At 38.8% G+C, this 16,736-nt stretch overlaps 1 protein-coding gene and 1 non-coding gene across 2 annotated transcripts in view; one reads left to right on the forward strand and one right to left on the reverse strand.

Moving 5' to 3' along the window:
• Positions 1-2,793, forward strand: part of ACTR10 (actin-related protein 10 homolog (S. cerevisiae)) — a 41,879-nt gene extending 39,086 nt beyond the window's left edge. Inside the window, exons 12-13 of the mRNA XM_006891765.1 lie at positions 458-659; positions 2,377-2,793. Of these exons, the coding sequence (XP_006891827.1) occupies positions 458-659; positions 2,377-2,558 (384 nt within the window). The 3' untranslated portion in view covers positions 2,559-2,793. The remainder of the gene's footprint in view (positions 1-457; positions 660-2,376) is intronic.
• A 7,480-nt stretch (positions 2,794-10,273) lies between these two features.
• Positions 10,274-10,346, reverse strand: TRNAK-CUU. The gene has a single exon. It is a non-coding gene; the product is annotated as a tRNA-Lys (tRNA).
• Between the last annotated feature and the right edge of the window lie 6,390 nt (positions 10,347-16,736).

A 16,736-nucleotide genomic window follows, 5' to 3' on the forward strand; every position in this document is an offset into this window, starting at 1 on the left:
GCCACATCTTGTTGTGATCCACACAGTCAAAAGCCTTTGCATAGTCAATGAAGCACAGATAGACATTCTTCTGGTATTCTTTGGTTTCTGCCCAGATCCATCTAACATTAGCTATAATATCCCTAGTACCACGACCTCTTCTAAATCCAGCCTGCACATCTGGAAGTTCTCTGTTGCCATTCTGTTTTGAAACTGATAAACTCACATATGTTCTGTAGAATTTTAAATTCTATACTATTACATTTTTAAATACTTTTAAATTCTTAATGTTCTTTGTACATATATGGTAATAATTATGGTGGCTGTATTTGCTATATGAAAAACTCACTGGTTAAAGATACCATACCAAGTCCCTTTGATGACCTAAATAAATATGCAATAGTTATATATATTTTCTTAAATATATTCAAGCATTGTTTCATTGCAAATTCTTTTTTTCCTTCCTTTGTCATAACAGTGCCCAATAGATACCAGAAAACAGCTAGCAGAGAATTTGGTAATTATAGGTGGCACATCTATGTTGCCAGGATTTCTTCACAGATTACTTGCAGAAATAAGGTATTTGGTAGAAAAACCAAAATACAAAAAAACACTTGGCACGAAGACATTCCGGATTCATACTCCACCTGCAAAAGCTAATTGTGTGGCCTGGTTAGGAGGTAAGACTTCAGTTTTAAAATACAATGATTACATAATAAGTAGTTGCTGAATAGCATTATTAATGAGTTGTTGTTATTGTTATGTGCCGTCGAGTTACTTGCAACTCATAGCGACCCTATGTACAACAGCCCTAAACTCTGCTCTATCCTGTGCCAATCGCACTGCCTCTGACACACCCATCCCGATTACCCCAGTCACTGAATCAATCCACTTCATAAAGGATCTTCCCCTCCTGCACTATCACTCCACACTCCCAAGCATGATGTCCCTCTCCAAGGACCTATCCCTCGTTACAACATGTCCAAAGTATGTCAGACGAAGCCCCAGAATCCTTGCCTCCAAGGAGTATCCTGGTTTAACCCTCTCTAGGATGGATCTGTTTGTTTTCTTAGCAGTCCATGGTACATTCAATACTCTTCTCCAGCACCACAGCTCAACGGCATCAATTCTCCTATAAATTTCCCACTTAGTACACTAACAAATTTACTATATTTTCTTTGAGCATTGACTTTAATTTGTATAAGTTTTTAAAATTATATGCCTTTTTGTCCTTACATTTCAGTAAATTTCTTCATTTTCTTGAAGCTATCCCTTAAAAGAGTAAAAGAGTCAAATGGCATAATAAAATCACATACTAAAATGTAACTAAAATATAAACCAATCTTTGTAAGTAACTCACAAATTAGCTTTGTGAAGAATCAAAAGAAGTGTTCTGAGTAATGACAGCATCACTGGAATAATTTTCATAGCTTTAATTTAATTTTCTTTTAATGGAAAATATTTGAAGTTTTCTTCTCTGATAGAGATCCCCCTTACACAGGTTTCAGCTTTCAGAGGTTTTATATAGTACATAACAGGACATAGTTTATACATGTAAGACAGTTACAGCTAATTGATACCAGGTTCACTCACATATTCAAAGTGGGACTTAAATACTTGCAGTGTAATCACTCATTTCCCACTGCATGCATCACCATGATTCTTATTTCCACTCATCCTTCTACCCTGCCCGTTCCTGCCTTCTGGGCTTTATCTTTGGGCACATTCTAAAGAGTGAGTGCTTCCCTAGTGTTAGTGTTCATATTACAGGTCTGTCTGCTGTTTAATGAACATTGAAACCAAGGGGTGAGTTTTGTTATTGTTCTGAAAGGTGACTAAAGACTCCTGTCCTGGAGGTTCCATCATCTCTATAGGACCAGTAATCCTGGCCATTTTTATTTTATTTTGTTCCACATTTCTCTCCACTCTATTAAGTAAATTCTGTTGTGATCCTGTTTAGTCAGCAGTGGCAGCAGCATGCCATCTAGTCCTTCTGGTGTCTTATCAGTCAGAAAGTTGATGTCTGAGTGGTCCGTTTGTCCTAAATTAGTTTCTTTTTTTTTAATTATAATTAAATTTTATTCGTTTTAATGAACATTTACAGACATTTTGGGTTTTCATTCATTCATTGTTGCACTGTTTTCTCTACCCTCCTCCCCAGTTCGTTCTTCTTCCCCCCCCCCGAATGTCTTTATTAATTAAATTAGTTTCTAAAGACTGCCTTGTAGATCTTTATAAGGCTGTCAGCTTAGATACTGTAATGATGCTTACTGAATTTTATAATGCCATTTATTGACATATTACGTCCTTCTTATCATGTAATGAAATCTATATATATTTATAAATTCTGTGGTAAAAGTTTTCATCCTAACTGTAGAAAATTTTTTTTTCAAACAGGAGCTATTTTTGGAGCACTACAAGACATACTTGGGAGCCGTTCAGTCTCAAAAGAATATTATAACCAGACAGGTCGTATACCAGATTGGTGTTCTCTAAATAATCCACCTTTGGAAATGATGTTTGATGTTGGGAAAGCTCAGCCACCTTTGATGAAGAGAGCATTTTCCACTGAGAAATAAAAATTTGTTTAAAATTCAACTTCGTTTAATTTCAAGTATTTAATCCATTATTAGCAAATTACATCAACTCTGTCCAATGTTTTGTTATAAGAAATTTAGTGAAAATGGAAACATTTTTGTATTTATTTCTGCATTAATATTTAACTCTTTACTTTCTCTTGTGTATTGTAAAATGGAAGCTGATGCTTATGAGATTTGTTTGTTTACATTAATAAAATATAATAAAGTAGTTTAATTCTGATGTCTGTTACATAGCCCACTTTTTAAAATAATACAGCATTAAAAAAATTTACCATTCTCCCTGTAAAGTTCATATATTATATGCCATTATTTCACACAAAGAATAGCTTATATTGTTACCAGTTTTCTCAGATATTAACATTGCTCTATTTTTAGAAATTCTTGTTCTGTAATTTATGAGTCTATGTTAAAAAATTTAACATGAATAATATATTTGATCCTTTGGTTTGAGTATATTTGGTATATAGAAAAGTATCTCTTAAGCAAAGTGTAGAAAAGTTTACTTTTTAACATTATAATTTCTTCCATAAGCAATACACATTTTAAGGAAAAATGTGTTTATGTAAAGTTTATGCTTTTTAAACTTGTATTCATAGGCTCATTAATCTCTTCAGTGCTTTATATCTTTAAGGTTCTTAGATACTCTTACATTTTTTTTTGTTTGTTTTTCATGAACTATCTTTTGATAAAATTTTACCTGTTTCATTCAGTCTAGGTCTCTTTAAAGATAGAATATGTGTGTATGCACATATGTGTATGTACATATGTTCTTATTATGTGTTGTCGAATTGGCATGGACCGTAGTTATACCTCTAACAAGTTTTCAGAGACAGCCAATCACACAGGAGAAGATTACCCATCTTTCTCCTGTGAAACAGCATTCAAAGTCTATGCCTTACCACTAGGGCATATATATATATATGTATGTGTGTGTGTCTGTGTGTCTTTGTGTAAGTTGTATACCATTGAGTCAGAACCAACTTTAAACTTCCAAGAGGGTGTTCAGAGGCTGTAAATTGCACAAGAGGAGATTGCCCATCTTTATTCCATAGGGCACCAAGTGTATCCGAACCACACATCTTCGAATCACGTGTCTTGGGATTGCAATGCAATCAGAACCTCAGAGAGAGAGAGAGAATGGGTAAAGAGTTGCACTGTGGTACACCACTGTGGAAGGCGGTATGGCTTTCTCAAAAAGTTGCAAATAGAGATACCATTTGACCCAGCAATTCCTCTACTGGGAATATACCCCAAAGAGACCATAACTGACATCCAAGCAGATATATGCACACCCATGTTTATCGCGGCTTTGTTCACAATAGCAAGGAGTAGGAAACAACCCAAGTGCCCATCAACAAATGAATGGATAGAGAAGCTGTGGTATATTCACACAATGGAATACTATGCTGCATTGAAAAACAAGGAACTCATTCAATATTATTCAAATTGGGCGAGCCTGGAGGACATTATGCTGAGTGAAGTATCTCAGTCGCAAAAGGGCAAATGCTGCATGGTGCCACTGCTGTAAAATGGGACTGATATCAGGGTTGGGGTAAGACTGAGAAAAACTGGATAAATTGTGTATACTGCACTGAAACAGATGAGGGAGTGAATAATTTAAAAGTGATGTATGATAGGGTATTATGGTTATCACAAGAGTTCACAAGTTGCATAGTGGAATGTACTTGGGGCTGTGGGAGGGGTGTGGGGGGGATTGTGTACCAGGGAGGGAGTTTTTCTTTAGCTTTTCAAAGAGAGGAGCGAACTGGGGGGATGGGGAGGGAGGGCTGGGTGGGGAGAGAAGTGCAGCAATGAATGAATGGAAATCCAAAATCTCTGTAAATGTTCATTAAAATTATTAAAATAAAAAAAATTAAATAAGTTACCCTTCCAGCCCAAAATCATGCAATGTGAATCTACCAGCTGCTCCATGGGAGAAAAATGGGCAATCTCCAATGGCATATAACAGTTCTTAAATTTGAAAGTCCCTTTGTGCTTGTATATTTAAACACAGAGTAGGAATTTATCTTTGATACATTTTCCACACTATACCTCAAAGTCCATTCATACTTATCATCTAATTTTATTTCCTTTTTTGGTTATTTCCTTATTTTGTCACACACTATATATGAAGATATCAACACCAATTAATACTTGTAAGAACCTTATTAACATTAAGAATAAATAATTCCTTTTTGAGATTTTAAGGGAGAGGGGGTACTTCCTAATTTACTCCTACCTTTATATTTTAACTAAATGTGACAACTTGAGTTGCTTAACACTAAGATTCATCCAACATTTATAGAATATCTATTGTATATGTAAGTATATTTTTAGATGCTGTGTTTCAACAATAATTCATAGACCTTTGCCTTTAGGAAATGTACAGGCTTCCTGCCTTTTCAATCTATATGCAAAACATCACCTGGGAGGCTGGGCTGTATGAGAAATGTGGCATCAAGATTGGAGGAATACTCATCAACAGCCTGCATTATGCAGATGACACAACCCTGCTTGCTGAAACTGAGGAGGACCTGAAGTGCTTAATGCAGATGGTCAAGGACTGAAGCCTTAAATATGGACTGAAGCTCAACATCAAGGAAAGAGATTCTCACCTCTGGTCCAATTGGCAACATCATGATAGACGGTGAAGAGATTGAGATTGTTTAGGGCTTTCGTTTGCTTGGCTCCACAGTTAGCACAGTTGGTACCAGCAGCCAGGAAATCAAAAGACTAATTGCATTGGGAAAGACTGCTGTCAAGGGACATCACCAGAGTACTAAAGAGCAACAGTGTCAGTCTGGAGGCTAAGGTGAACCTGATGCAGGCCATGGGCTTCACAATTATTTGCTATGTGTCAAAAAGCTAGACAATGACTAGGGATGATAGAAGAATTGATGCCTTTGAGTTGTAGTGCTGGAGAAGAGTATTGAATACTCCATGGACTGCTAGGAGAACAAATAGGTTCATCCTCGAGAGCGTGAAACCAGGCCTTGGAGGCAAGTACTCTGAAGCTTTGTCTGACATACTTTGGACATGTTTCCATAAATGACCAGTCCTTGAAGAGGGACATCATGTTTGGAAGAGAGGAAGGCCCTCGATGAGATGAATTGATTTAGTGACGGAGGTAATGGTGATAGGTGTGTCAGAGACAGTAAGGTTGGCACACGATAGAGCAGGGTTTAGAGCTATTGCACACAGGGTCACAGTCAGTCATGAGTGACTCGATGGCATATAACAACAACAGTGGAAAAAATGGATATAAAACATTAAAAATAGAATGTAGTATGAACATTTTATTACAGATGCAGTTCATTCTGACAGGGAAATTAAGAGAAGCTTCGTTGAGGAAGCCCTTTAGCCCTGAAGAGTGAGTTGTTGTCGTCGTTGATTGTCCTCGAGTTGAGTGCTACTCCTGGCGACTATGAACAAAAGACCTTTCCATAACTGTCATCATTTTTCCAAGTTCATATAAGAGTTTCCAGAGGCATGTGGTTTAGGAAGTAGATGCCACTTCTACTTCCAAACCTGTTTTACAGCTAGGAGCTCCACCAAACACTGTCTACATTGGGAAGCCATTCTGGTATTTGATACCCCAATGGTACAAGGTTCAGCATCACAGCAACCCAAGTTACTTCATACTGCACATTGACAGAGTGATGTACAAAGTGGAAGAGTGTTCCTCCAGATTTAACAGCACCAGTTTCACTTAGCAGGGGTTAAGTGTCAACAAGTCAAATACAACTGAAAGTAAGTTTTGCACAAAAGACCTAAACTCTTTCTATGACTAACATCATTTCTGTGCAGAACTCTGTTCTATAACTACCATCGTTTCTGTGCATTTACAGAGTTTGTAGAGTTTCCAGAAGCATCTAGTTTAGGAAGTGGATTCCACTCCTGCTTCCTAGCATAAATCAATCTGGAAGCTCATCCAAACACTGTACATAATGGGTAACCATTATGATATTTGACAAGACTATGGATGATGGTTTAAACCAGGGCTTTAGTAGTAAAGATAATGGTGGTGGTTAGTAATCCTACATACAATGGAACCAAACCCTGCCATTCCTGTCCCATCTCACACATCTCTGCTGTGTTTAAACCCACTGTCATAGTCATTGTGTTGATCCACCTTGTTAAGGGTTTTTCCCTCACCATTTTTCAAAAATACATATATATGGTAAAAAGTCAGATTCCAGCTATATTTTGAAGGTAAACTAATGAGATTTCTTGATACATCTCATTAGGGTGTTTTGCTTATCTATTGCTGAGTAAGAAACTAAAATATTAGTGGCTTAAAACAACAAAAGTTTTAAGATTCTGTGATTCAGGACTTCAAACAAGGCTCAGCTGGACAGATGTTCTCCATGTGGCACTGGCTGGGAATATTCAGCTGGCTGTGTCCAGTTGGTATGTTGAGATGGAAGACTGTTTTCTTCCAAATCTGGTGCCTTAGTGCTCATCACATGACCTGCTCTCCTAGGTAGTGGTGGATTACTCAATAAACCAGGTAAGCACAAGTTTACTAATCTGTAGTAAACAGTTTCATATGGTTTTCATCCTGGAAAGGTGGACAAATCACATTCACCAGCCACACCACTTCGGGGAAGATGTGGCAGTCTGTTCCTGGAAAGATCACACAAAGCCTTGGAATCCCTAATGGAATATTCTTCTAGAGGGGCCACTATGAGTCCCAATCAACTCAGCACCACACAACCAAAAGCAAACATAACTAGGAATTAAGAGCCAACTGGAAAAAAAGTGAATCAAGAGTTACATTTTGTGCATTCTGAGTTTAAGACATCTACTAGGCATACAAAAAGATTTTCAAGTCATTTATGAAAAAGATGTGGGCCATAAATATATACTTGGAAGTCATTGACAAATAGCTGGTATTTGAAAGCATAAGATCACCAAGTGTGTGAATGGAGCTGAGAAGAGGACAAATGATGCAGCTCTGGAACACTCCAACAATTTAAGAGGTAGAGGAAGAACAAGGGAATCCAGAAAGCATTTCTGCCCCGGAAGCTATAAGGTCACTGAAGGACAACCCAGTGCAGGCCAAGAAAGACAGTTTATTGAGGAGAAACTGCCAGTCTGACTCTGAAGCAGAAAACCAGTCCCCACTAAAAGTTAGAGAGGGGTTTTATTTTCTCTTACAAGGAACTTGGGGAAGGGGATTCTCACAGATGTTCTTTACCAGATAGGGAAGTGGGCTGGTGTCTCAGATATCTATTTCTGGGAAAGGAGGTTGAGCAGTTTCACATCCTTGACAGAAACATCACAACTACTGCTTCCTGTGATTGGATCATTTCAGTAGCCATTCTGGGAGAGGAAGGAAAGGGGAGAAGTCTGGCCAGGAGGAAGTAATCACATTTAGAATCAATTTCTGATAGGTTGAGTCAACACCCATAAGTCAGTTATGACTGTAATAAACCTCTAAACTAAATCACAAGAGGAGATGTTCCCCTTCTTCCTGGAACTGGTGAAGTCCAACCCACTGGTAGGCAAAGAGATTTTTTTTTTTAATTGAAATTTTAATGAAAGTTTGTTAAGACTTTGGATTTCCATTCATTCATTGTCACACATTTTCCTCCCTGCCCACCTCTCCCCACCTCCCCAAGTTGGCTTTTCTCTTTGAAAAGTAAAAAAAAAAAACAAACCAAAAAACCATTTTCATTAGTATACAACCCTCACACATACACACAGTCCACTCCATCATGCAGCTCTCATTCTGGACCCTTATTATCAAAATAATACCTAATCATATATGCCTTTGAAACAAATCTCTCCCTCATCTGTTTCAATGCAATATACATTGTTTATCCCCTCTTTTATTAGTTTCTCCCCAACCCTGATGTCAGTCCTGCTTTATAACAATGGCATTATGTAGTATTTGCCCTTTTGTGACTGAGATATTTCATTCAGCATAATGTCCTCCAGGGTCACCCATATTGTATAAGATTTCATGAGTTCCTTGTTTTGCAACGTAGCATAGTATTCCATTGTGTGAATATATCACAGCTTTTTTAATCTGATATTGCTGGACTTTTTTTTTTTTTTAAGTATCCCACAAACATTCATTTCAAACAAAGTCCTCTCTTAGTAAACGAGTGGCTGCCATTTCTTTACCAGTTCTATTTTTATTCCCCACCCCTCTCTTTTGTCCTCTTTATAGACAGATCAAGATCGTAGACTTGGCCCCATTACTGAGAGTGCTCAAAGTATCCTGTCTATATTAGATCCTTCTCCAAATCATTCAAAGGCCAAATGCGATTTAACAGGTTCTTTCTACTACTCTCTTTTTGAAGCCCCACATTCTTCGTGGTGTGTGCTCTTCTTCCAGCACTAAATCCAATTTATTCAACTTTAGGTCTGCTTTGATTTATGAAGGCTATTCCCCCTCTTCACCGCAAAGGGTTCAGAACCAACTCGGTTGAGCTTTCCTTCCGCAGGTACCAATCACAAGGGAGGAGACAGCCCAACTTCTCCCGTGTAGCTTCTTTTATACTTTTTTCTATCAATTTTAGTTTTCCATATAGCAGAAATAAAATAAGTAAGAAACATCTCTACTTTCTAAGAAAGTAATCTAAAAGTAAGCAAGCATTCGCAGCATTAAGAGAAAGGATGAGGCTGGAAACCGTAAGCCTCTGTAAACTTTAATTAAAATTAATTTTAAAAAAGTAGGTAGTTGGCTTAAGAAAGAGAGAGAGATGAGAGGAGTAAGGAGTGTAATCAACTGGGTGGTGACCTTTGCTCCAAAGGGGAGCAGAGAAAGAGAAACTGATCAAAGATTTGCGTCTTGTTTTCAGAGAAACAAAGTTTGCGCGCTGAGAATTGATCGTGTGGTCGGCAAAAAGCCGGGGCATGCGCTGCGGAGAGGTTGGGAGCTAATGCTTTTCAGGGCCTCTGAAATCCCGCTGGAGGGTCAGCTAAGAGTCGATTACACAACACCACCAACAACAACAACGCTTCGGAGAGGAGAGCAGCACGGAAGAGGATGCCCTGGATGAGATCCTGGGAAGTACCAAGGACCCCCGTGCAGGGGGAGTGTGGGGAAGGGAAGGAAGGGAACCCTGCCGCCTGCAAAGACCCAACCTACTTTCCCCATTCCAAGAACCTCACCTTCATTAGAATATTGACTTTCAAACAGTCATTCAATGAATAGATAAAATGTCCCCCAAAACATGAAAGAAAACTTCGATATATGCTCTAATAGCACAAATCTGGTCACTGAAAGAAAATTTGTCACTGTAGGATTTAAAAACAAAACAAAACAAATCCTTTGGGATTTTTCCCACCTCCCACGCCCACCAGGAGCAGGCCCGGTGTACCGACCAGGGAAACCGGATCTGTTGAAGAGTCTTCCGGCTCCCATGGAGGTCTAAGCTTTAGAAAGAGCAGCCAAAATTGCGGCTCAGAAGTTGGTCTTATTCAAGCAAAGGTACGTGAAAGCCACAGGCAGTGGCTTCTTCCTGTTTTTCTGCGCTAGGGCAAGCGGTTTGCAAGGTTCCGCGAAAGGAAAAATGCTTTCAAATACGCAAGTGCAATTTTTGACACTTTCGCTTTGCAAAACGAAGTATTTCTTCTAGAGATCTAGATTGTATTGAAATTAATTTAACTTGAAAAATTTCTTTTAAGATAAAACTTTAAGCTATTTAGGAAAAACGCTTCCAATAGCAAAAAGTTACTTGCGCCCAACGTGGGGCTCGAACCCACGACCCTGGGATTAAGAGTCCCATGCTCTACCGACTGAGCTAGCCGGGCACCTGTGTAGCTTGGTCTATTTTTCTCAACCTTCATAGAATGGAAATTACGGAAAGTTTCGGCAGTTCATTACAAATTGTAGAAACTTTTTTAAAAAATACTTTGAAATATCTGTGGCACAAGACATTATATTCTTTACACCAAGACATATGAAGGTGGTCCAAAACCTATCTAATGGCGAAATTAATTCCTACAGTTTAGGGTTCATCTTTAAAAAAAAAAAAAAATAAGTCCAATCTCCAAGAAGTTAAATCAGTTACACTGAAGAGCAATTTTTCCTTTAATGCAATCCAGTTCCGGAAAGCGAAATAAAGGAAAGGGAATTCTGTGTAACTGGCAATCGGGCAATGGAAGCTTCAGTAGTTTTTATTTACATTTTGCTGAAATGTCAGAAGCAGGAGGAAATGAGAGAGACCTCAAGAACCAATGAATCTTCGGTGGGGGGAGGCGTTTAAAGAAAAAGAGAATGATCAATAAAGGTAAAGAAAGTTAACCCTAAGAGGTAAATGGCAGAAGCTGATTTTGGGCATATTATGAAAACAGGGAAAATGGGCTAATAAAGTATGCATGCTGACAAGCCTCTCTGGAGGCATTGGCACGTCTCTGTAATTGAGGGGGTACAGTGTAGAACCTCGTTTCCCAAAGGGCACGTGAAAGCCTAACTGGAAACCTCAAGTTAACAAAGAATACTTAAATATGAGTAATATTCTATCTGGTCAATTAACAATAATTTCAACATTTAATACATTATTTAGAAACTAAACATATTGGACATCAAATTTCCTGAAGCATTCCATTTTCAAAAGAAAAACAAAGTCATGAAATAAATTTGAGGCTTAAGTTCCTCAAAGTAGAAATAAAATTTAAGCACAATATTACATTGTTTAACCTTAAAATAATATCACAATTATTCCTAACAAATTTTTCTTGAAATTAAAGTGTCATTTATTTATTATTTCATAGCTTGACAGATGTAACAAAAACATTGTTGTATTCCAGAGCTCCCCTGAACATTCTTTTAAGTGGTATAGCCGTGGTCTATTTGCTGTATTGAAGTAACTTGGAGTTTCTGTGATACTGAATGAACATTGTGCCATAGGTGTGTCAAACACCATAATGGTTACCCATCATGGACAGTGTTTGGTGGAGCTCCCAGGTAGATTGAGGTTTGGAAGCAGGAGTGGCACCCGGTTTCTGAACCACATGCCTCTGGAAACTCTATAAACAATGAGAGTTACAGAACAGGGTTCAGGTCTTTTGTTCATAGGGTTGCATAGCAACCTCATAGAGTCGTACTCAACTCAATGGCACTTAACAACAATAACCACCCCTCAAATACTTTAAAAAAATGAACATTTAAGAGGAGTTCTGGTGGCCTAGTGGCAAGGAGCTGCACCTACAATCCTAGAGGCGCACAGTTCGAATCCACCAGATGCTCTAACCCTAACCTACAATCCTAGAGGCGCACAGTTCGAATCCACCAGATGCTCTGCAGGGGAAGGCGGGACAATCGCCTCCTGTACCGGTCAGATCTGATTTGACGGTACACTCACACAAAAATAATAAAATTTTAAAAAATGCTTATTTAAAGATAATACTTGGCCTTCTTTGAAAGTCATATTAGTATGATTAACCAAATAAATTAAACAGAATTAAAATTAATTGGGTTATAAAGAACAATTTAGGAACAGATACCACATAAGCTTGCTGAGACACCCCCTCACACTCCAAGAGGCACAATGTCACAAAAGCCCTACTCAAATCAGAATTGCAAATACGCCAGTTCATCTCTCTTGACCTTGTTCTAATAGCTGGACAAGATCAGAAGCTGGCTTTTGTGAGGAAGACTGTGAAATACACAAAGGTGCATGAAATTTTCATCATCCACCTGAACTCTGATAAAGTAGCTGATCCTAGCAACCACCTGACTCTTGAACACACCAACCTTCAAAATTTATTTTCTTTCCATTCAAACTGAGATTTTTTTTAACATGGAAAATTTTAATTTTTTTTTTCATTGTTACACATTTTCTTCCCCCTCCCCTGCCCTCCCTACAAAACACCCCTTGTTCCAGATTGCTGTCAAGCATATCATGCCTAATCATATATTCCTTTCAGACAGTTCTTGCCCTCATTTGTTCTAAGGCAGCGTTCATTATCTATACATTTTTTCCCACTCTCTTCACAACCCCTCCCCCATGTTTGTCCAAGTTTGTAATGTTATGCAATAATGGTCCTTTTTGAATGGGATATTTCACTCATCAAGCTGAGCCTTTAATTGGCCAGTGAAGGACCTGGATCTCAGTAGCAGTTGACTTTGTGGCCTCTACACACCGTTTTGGTGACAAGATGACAAACACAGACAAAACAGAGTGGATGGACACAGCAGTGGCAACAAACCTTATTTGCTTTTCTGCACATTTATTAGATACTTACTAAAAACAAGGCATTATGTTTGGTATTCTGGTGCATAGAAGAAAGAATTAAATAGTCTGATAACCTTAAAAAAGTTTATTTATCATTCCATTTCCTAAACAACATGCCTCCAGAAAGTCTAAGAACTTTAATAAATGCTTATAGTTATAGAAAGGCTTCAGGCTTTTTATTCACAGGGTCACTATGAGTCATGCTCAATTCAAAGGCAATCAACAACAACAACAACATAACAAAAATATGTAAAGCCTATATACCAATTTTATATATTTGGTTATTAGACAGTCTTCAAAATTGAGGTTGTTCAATTAAAGCTAATAACCAACCAATCCTACACCTTTCCACCCTTCTGATAAACTAAGATTCAGACAATTCAACAAATTCTTCCAGAACACAAAATACATGAACAGCACAGTCAAAACTTAGGCAGTTCAGTTCACAATGATTTCAAAAAGAGCTCAATTCCCTAATCTTTAATGAACACAAAATAGACCCTTTTTGTTAGGTGCCATCCAGTCAAGTACATCTCATAATGATCCTATGAACAATAGACCTGAATCCTGTCTTATCCTGAGCCATCCTCATCCTCTCTGCCACACTTGCGCCCATTGTTGTGGCCACTGTGTCAATATATGTCATGGAGGTGTTCCTCTCATTGACCCACCATCTTTTCAAGCATGATATTCCTTTCTAAGGAATAGCCATTCCTAGCAACATTTCCCAAGTATGAGACGAAGTTTTGTATCCTTGCCTCCAAGGAGCACACTCTGGCTACATTGTCCCTTCAATATTGTCCTTTTCACAGTCCATGGAATGTATTCAGTACTCCTCTCCAGCATCACAACTCAGAAGCATTATTTCTTCTTCTGTCATCTTCTCTTTTCATTATCAGTTCTCAGATGCATAGCAGGTGAATGAAAAGACCATGGCTTGAATAAGGTGCACATTAGACTTCAAACTGATATTATTACTCTTATGTTTTTCGGAGAGGATGGAGGGTCAGGGAAAGAGAGGAAGACAGATTGGCGTGGTGACTGCAGCAATGAGCTCAAGTATGCCAGAGATGATGACAATGGCACAGGATAGGACAAGTTCAGGTCTGTTGTTCATAGGGTCATATGAGTCATAAAAGAGAACACCCGACAACAACAACAACTGACAGCAGACTTCTCCAGTGTAATACATCTGATCTGATGGCTGATTCCAAGGGTGTTGATTGTTCATCCAAACAAGATGAAATCATCGACAGCTTCAATCCTTTCATCATATTTCATGATGTTGTCTGTTTGCTTAGCAAATAGTTACTACCACACATGGTAGATTCACACGCTGGAATACTACGCAGCACTCAGGAGCAATGACTTAGACAATTACTACATAACTTGAGAGGCTGGAGGACATTATGCTGAGTGAACGAATTCAGTCTCATAAGAATAAGTAGAGCATAAGACTGCATCATTGTAAAAACAGAAGGATAACGAGTAAAACATGTAGGGGGATCCAAGGGGAGAAGTGTTGGGAATAGAGGGGTGATGGCAGGCAGGGAGGAAATCATAGGGTCACACAATTTGGTGAGTGGAGAAAGGGGGCTAAAGGAAATGGGAAAGAGCCCAAGGGGATCTGGAAAGACAGGGTAATAAAGGACATGGGTTAATGATTATTTATTTTATAAAACATAATGAATGAGGAGTGTATGAAATATAATGTAAAATGAAGTTTAGTGTGAAACACAATGTATATGAACTTTATTCACAAACCAATATAAAATTAAAACCAAAAAAACCCAACAACCCTCAACCAAACAAAACCCCCCTAAACAAGTTTGGAACACAGTACTTACAATTTACTTCCAGAATACACCTTCCTACCTCTAAAATCTTCCGTGCTTCCTCAGTCTGTTTTTAGGTGCTATTGAAAACTGCAATGTGTTGTGTATAGCCAGCAGGCCGATTTGTGTTAATATGGGATGTGCCTTTTGTACCTGAAGCAGTTTTAGTGAGATTGCGACCATGACTGAGCAAAAACAGTAGTGCTGTACTGAATCATTGTTTTGTTACTGTGCATATCCATAGGTGATATCAGGGAAGGAATCCATGTGCAAAATGTGGTAGAATCTTTGTTCTAAGCACTATAAGAACTTGGTGGGAAAGTTCCTGGGCAGCTGGATTGTGTTTGTGTTTCCTGAAGGCTCACAAAATGGCAGTCTGTGTGAGAAACAGAATAATAGTGATGCTTAAGCTTTCTGCACCTCCTTAGCTAGCTGTTCATGTTTCTTTTCCAATTGGCCACAAAGGCTCTGCCTGTGGCTGATTGGCATGGATTTGATATTTAACATAATGAGCAAGATACCTGACCTTGGCCATGACAAATGACAATGCGAGCAGAATTTGAAAATTGCAGGTATATTCCAAGAATGTTAACTATTTTAGGCCATAATATTTACTTTTGGGAAAGGATTGCCAGGTATTTCTGCTGAGGAATTACTGGCTGAGTTTAAATCAGTCTCCTGAAAGGACTACATCTAGGCTAGAGTGCTAAGGAGCAATGATGTCAGCTTGAAGACTAAGGCACACCAAATGCAGGTCATTGTCTTCACAATTACATGCAATGCATCAGAGAGCTGGAATGACTAAGGATGACAAAAGTATTGATGCCTGTGAGTTGTGGTGCTGGAGAAGAGTATTAAACACACCATGGACTGCCAAGAGAATAAATAGGTCTGTCTTGGAGAGAGTGAAACCACGTTTCTCCTTGGAGGCAAGGATTTTGAAGCTCCGTCCCAGCACACTTTGGGCACGTGGCCAGGAGGGACGGGTCCTTGGAGAAGGACATTATGCTTAGAAGGATGGAGGGACAGCACAGGACAGGAAGACCCTGGATGAGATGGATTGACACGACAACTGGGGCAATGGGGGTAGATGTGTCAGGGTCAGCGAGATTGGTTCAGGATGGAAAAAGGGTTAAGAGCTGTTGTACATAGGGTGTTATGAGTCGCAGGTGACTCGATGGCACATAACAACAGTCCCATGTGCATCAATTCCTGCCATTCTTGCCTTTCCCCCTTCTATCACCAACTAACCCCACTTCCTAGCTAATAGAATATGCAAAATCTTCTTGCACTTGCTGTTCCCTGAACCCATTCAGAAGCATTCCTTCAGCACCAGAACTAAAATTTGCAGCTCCATTTTCTATCAAAGCACTCTTTGGTCCACTTAAGATTTGCCTATCACAAGGTGTAATTATTTTGCCTGTTTCTGCTTTTTGCCTAGTTATTCGCATTGACCGTAAACTGCATGAAGACTAGGGTTGTGCTTATTCATTCTCATATCAATAGTGCTAAACAAAGGATTTGGGACACAATACTGCTTAATAAATCTTTTGGATTAGTCTTACCATTAGTATTACCAAAGAAGGTTATACTAATAAAAAGGATAGCATTGCTTCTGTAAAATGGATTGACACAGCGGCAACAAGAACTGGCTCAAATAGCAATGACTGTGAGGGAGGATGGCACAGGACTGGGAATCCTGTGTCCTCCTGATTTTGTTCTGTTCACCAAGTCGGAACTGCCCGACGGCACCCAACGGTAACAACAAAATTTCAACATAAACGGAATAAAAATTAGTGCACAATTTTCTTCGTGATGGCTTAAAAGACAGGTGCGTAAGAGAGACGCAGACAACAGACTAGATCAGAACCAAGAGTTGGACGCTACCTTTTCTATCTCAGCTCTTCGCGTTTCTCTGGTCCTTTTTAAAAAGATATACGTATATTTCTTGGCTTAAAAAAAAAAAAAGTAGTGAGATACATGGTTCAAAATTGGAAAGGGTGTACGCCAGGGATGCATCCTGTCTCCATACGTTTTCAACATGTATGCAGAGCAGATTATCCGAGAGGCTGGGCTCTATGAGGAGAATTGTGGCATCAGGATTGGTGGAAGATCTATTAACAGTCTGC

This window comes from Elephantulus edwardii, unplaced genomic scaffold, assembly GCF_000299155.1.
Source record: "Elephantulus edwardii isolate Elephantulus edwardi_28Jun2011 unplaced genomic scaffold, EleEdw1.0 scaffold00104, whole genome shotgun sequence".
NCBI lineage: Eukaryota > Metazoa > Chordata > Mammalia > Macroscelidea > Macroscelididae > Elephantulus > Elephantulus edwardii.